We start from the raw sequence: 4539 nt of genomic DNA on the forward strand, positions 1-4539 counted from the left end.
GAGGAAAAGCGTCTCCTGGCCGAGAGAGAGGAAAAGCGTCTCCTTGCCGAGAGAGAGGAAAAGCGTCTCCTCGCCGAGAGAGCGGACAAGCGTCTCCTCGCCGAGAGAGACGAAACGCGTCTCCTTGCCGAGAGAGAGGAAAAGCGTCTCCTCGCCGAGAGAGAGGAAAAGCGTCTCCTCGCCGAGAGAGAGGAAAAGCGTCTCCTCGCCGAGAGAGAGGAAAAGCGTCTCCTTGCCGAGAGAGAGGAAAAGCGTCTCCTTGCCGAGAGAGGAAAAGCGTCTCCTTGCCGAGAGAGGAAAAGCGTCTCCTTGCCGAGAGAGAGGAAAAGCGTCTCCTTGCCGAGAGAGAGGAAAAGCGTCTCCTTGCCGAGAGAGAGGAAAAGCGTCTCCTTGCCGAGAGAGAGTAAAAGCGTCTCCTTGCCGAGAGAGAGGAATAGCGTCTCCTTGCCGAGAGAGAGGAAAAGCGTCTCCTTGCCGAGAGAGAGGAAAAGCGTCTCCTTGCCGAGAGAGAGGAAAAGCGTCTCCTTGCCGAGAGAGAGGAAAAGCGTCTCCTGCCCGAGAGAGAGGAAAATCGTCTCCTTGCCGAGAGAGAGGAAAAGCGTCTCCTCGCCGAGAGAGAGGAAAAGCGTCTCCTCGCCGAGAGAGAGGAAAAGCGTCTCCTTGCCGAGAGAGAGGAAAAGCGTCTCCTTGCCGAGAGAGAGGAAAAGCGTCTCCTTGCCGAGAGAGGAAAAGCGTCTCCTGGCCGAGAGAGAGGAAAAGCGTCTCCTTGCCGAGAGAGAGGAAAAGCGTCTCCTTGCCGAGAGAGAGGAAAAGCGTCTCCTTGCCGAGAGAGAGGAAAAGCGTCTCCTTGCCGAGAGAGAGGAAAAGCGTCTCCTTGCCGAGAGAGGACAGCGTCTCCTTGCCGAGAGAGGAAAAGCGTCTCCTTGCCGAGAGAGAGGAAAAGCGTCTCCTCGCCGAGAGAGAGGAAAAGCGTCTCCTTGCCGAGAGAGAGGAAAAGCGTCTCCTTGCCGAGAGAGGAAAAGCGTCTCCTGGCCGAGAGGGAGACAGAAGAGCGGGCTGCTGAGAGAGAGTTTCAACTTGCCAAGATGCAAGTGGAAAAAAAAAAATAGAACTCGCCCGTGTCGTCGCCCATGGGAAAACGGCTTCTCCTTCCTGCGAGAACGTGAGAGGACCGAAATTGCCCACCTACCAAGAGGGAGAGGACATCAACAACTACCTCATCGTTTAGAAAGGGTGGCTGAACTATTCCGGATCGACAAGGATAGCTACGCTGCGAGGTTGGGTTGTCTCCTCACGGGTAAGGCCACTGAACTGTATTCTTCCCTGTCAGCTGATATAATCGAAGATTACGTTCTTTTGAAGAAAGCTCTCCTCACGGGCTTTAGTAAAACGGCGGAAAACTACCGTCAAGACTTCAGTCACGCCAGGATAAGAGTTGGGATAAACTACCAGCAGTTCTCCATCCATCTGACTCGGTTGTTCCAGGCGTGGTTGGAAGCCTCTGATGTCCCCTGCACTTACGAAGAGCTCCGGGAGTTTATGCTCCTGGATCAGTTTCTAACTAATCTCACCCCAGATTTGAGGATCTTCATCAAGGAGTGCCGGCCGAAACATCTTCCCGACGCAGTGAGACTTGCCGACGACTGGTCGTCTGCCCGCAATGCCTACCCTAAAGCTTCATTTCCTAATTCCCGAGACCCCTCTAAGGCTGCTTCGCCCACGAAATCTTCAGAATCCTCTCCGGGAGCCTCCTCCAAGACCTCTGCCCAGCCCAGTACAGTAACCCTGAGGTGTCACCAATGCGGGGAGGAAGGCCATCTACGTCCGCGCTGCCCGAAGAATCCCCGCGCCTTCAAAGATGTCGAACCTGCTAAACCATCATATCAGGTAGGCTTTTGCCTTAGTGACAAAAGTGTCCCGAAGTTTTCTGTTTCGGGCACTATTAACGGGTCTTGGAGCTCCAACATCATCAGGGATACTGGCTGTTCCTGTGTGATCGTCTCTGAAGACTTGCTACCTGATATAGATGTTGAGAGTTGTCCAAAGGTCTCCCTTGCTGACTATCTAGGACGAGTGGACAAGTTTCCCGTGGTGAGGTGCCACTTAAGCTGTCCCTACTTCACCGGTTGGACTGAAGTGGTACGAGGTCCTATTAAGTTTGTTGGGGCCCTCATCGGAAACGTGCCTGGGGTAAGGGATCCCCATGACCCTGACTCTTCTCAATCTCCATCTGATTCTTCCAGAACATCCTCACCTTCAAAGTTGCCGCGAGGGACTTCTACTCCTCGTGTTCCGACATCCCCGGCACCCCCTGACCCCCGGATCCCCGGACGCCATTACCACTCGTGCTGGTAGGTTGAAGAGGCTTCATCCGCTTGTCCTTCCGGAACCTCTACCTCCTTCAGTAACCCCTCAAGACTTCTCCCAGCTTCAAGCCTCCTGTGCCTCCTTAGCAGCAATACGGCAGAAAGCCTCATCAGGACACGTCGACAAAGCAAGGAACGGATCCTCCTTCCAGTACCTGTATCGCAACGGACATCTCTACAGGAAGTGCCTCACCTCCCCGCTTTCCAATAAGGTAGGCCAGGTATAGGAGCAGACATCCGTACTTACTGTCTTTCCTGTGATAAGTGCCAACGGATGTCGGGGAGAGGTCGTGTACGTCCTATCTCCCTCCAACCCTTACCTGTCGTTACAGAACTACTTCCCCAAATTGCCATCGACCTCGTTGGACCCTTGTCTCCACCAGCTACGGAAGAACCTCTTGTCAGCCCCATTCCCGTAGTGGAGGAGCCATCACCTGACGCCAGCTCCACAGAACTTCCCATCGATGAACCACTTATGGACGACCGGGACGTATTCTCCACCCCGCCTGGCTGTACTTCAGCGATTCAGCAGGACATCGTCCGGGTGTTGAGATAGGCCTTGGGTCTACCGGACTACGGGTACCGTGTCGTCCATATGGCCGGGAAGGATAATGTGGTGGCCGATTTATTGAGTAGACTTCCTGCATAAGTCACTCCTGTTTCCTCGTCAGTCTCCTCCCTGTTTTAGTTTATTGGCTTATGTTCTTTTTTCTTTCCACTTGGTAGTTGTTTGTGGAATCTACCTGGACTAGATTCTTGTATGGGGGCCTGTGTGAGGGCAACTACCAACTTAGCGGGCGAACGACCGGGGCACTCCTGCCGCCCGCCCGCATCTTGCCGTTCGAAGCGGTTCAACTACCGAGGCGCAGCGAATCACCTGCTTCACTCCCGCTGCTCGTTCGCCTGACGCCGTTCGACGCCTCGGTCGATTGAACCACCGAGGCTTCTCAATCCGCTATAGGAGGCAACTTGGCCGCCAGCGCCTTCCTCGTCATACAGCGGCCTCGCCTCGCCCTGAACACTTGCTTCTACTAAAGCTCCACCCTGCTCTCACTGGGCTAACTCAGATACCGTGGGCTCGTTCTGGGTGCCTTACCTCTCCCTCCACGCCCTGGACTCCCGTTACTGCTGTGAACCTGACTCCCCTTTTCCGCCTGCGCCTCCTACGTCTACACCACTTCAAGGACGAAGCTGTGCTGCCTCGTCATTGCCACTGGACGAGACGCTCAGAGGAGGAAGAAGCCGAGCAACGGGTCATTGCTGTGTCCGGCGTGCTGAAGCCTTCTTGTTGGAGACTTCAGATTGTGAGGCCTGTTTTGGGGTTTTCTACTGTACTTGAAGTAAACTGGTGTCTAACCATTTATCTTGTTGTTTGTTATCCCTTCCGATTACAGCACCCAACACTGGATCCTTGACACTAACCTTTCCCCCTCTCTACTTCCGGGTAAATAAAACTACCATATTCAGTAATTAATCCGTACCACAATCAATTAATTTGCAAAACTGTGTAACGAAATGAAACATTAGTTATGAAAGCATATAAGAGCTTTTTCATTATATCCTGAACACAAGTTATTCGTGGTCATACTTATATATCATTATGACCGTTAAAATTCAGGTGTTCAAGTGTCTCAAGACAGAGGGAAAGCGGCGGGTGGCAGGGTGGTGGCCACCGATAGTGGCTCGTGTGCACGCTGCCATTTGAAACAACGGTATCTATCGCTGGCCACAGTGGCGTGGTCGGAAAATGGCTCCGCCCGCCACAACTCGCCACTGTTTTGTGGCGACCACAAAAAAAGTGTCCCGTGTGCATGCACCCATAGAGATATGTGTGTTCTATTTTGACCATTATTTTGTGGCGGCCACTGACCACTAAAAGGTGGCTCGTTGATAATAGATCTATATGAAATAAATAGGAAAATATGTACTTTTCATAACTCAAAGCATCAATTCTTTTATTTTATTTTTCGTCTAGTATGCAAAAACAAGTCGTAAATTCCCTTAGTTCAGCCCAGGAGATCGCAATGTCTTGGGTCTATCTGCCGATTGTAAGCTCCGCCCACAGACGCAGTAAGCTCCGCCCACTGGCTTCACTCGCCTGTATGGGGACGGCGCGGGAGGGCGCCTCCTGTTATAATACCTCCATGGTTATGACAAACAATGCTGGAAAGCA

General features: G+C 52.7%; 1 protein-coding gene across 1 annotated transcript; it reads left to right on the forward strand.

The window, feature by feature from the left end:
• Positions 1-2052: 2052 nt before the first annotated feature.
• On the forward strand, positions 2053-2928 carry LOC127003597 (uncharacterized). The gene is made up of 2 exons (XM_050870507.1): positions 2053-2578; positions 2699-2928. Exons 1-2 carry the CDS (start codon positions 2204-2206, stop codon positions 2783-2785), a joined length of 462 nt encoding a protein of 153 aa, XP_050726464.1. The 5' UTR covers positions 2053-2203; the 3' UTR covers positions 2786-2928.
• The last annotated feature ends 1611 nt before the right edge of the window (positions 2929-4539 follow it).

Source organism: Eriocheir sinensis, chromosome 25 (assembly GCF_024679095.1).
Source record: "Eriocheir sinensis breed Jianghai 21 chromosome 25, ASM2467909v1, whole genome shotgun sequence".
NCBI lineage: Eukaryota > Metazoa > Arthropoda > Malacostraca > Decapoda > Varunidae > Eriocheir > Eriocheir sinensis.

Bases quoted from the DNA above. Each gene is read 5' to 3' on its own strand.
- LOC127003597 (XM_050870507.1), top strand. From the start codon at position 2,204: ATGACCCTGACTCTTCTCAATCTCCATCTGATTCTTCCAGAACATCCT. The intron at 2,579-2,698 runs GTAGGCCAGGTA...CTGTCGTTACAG, and splicing joins CCTCCCCGCTTTCCAATAAG to AACTACTTCCCCAAATTGCC.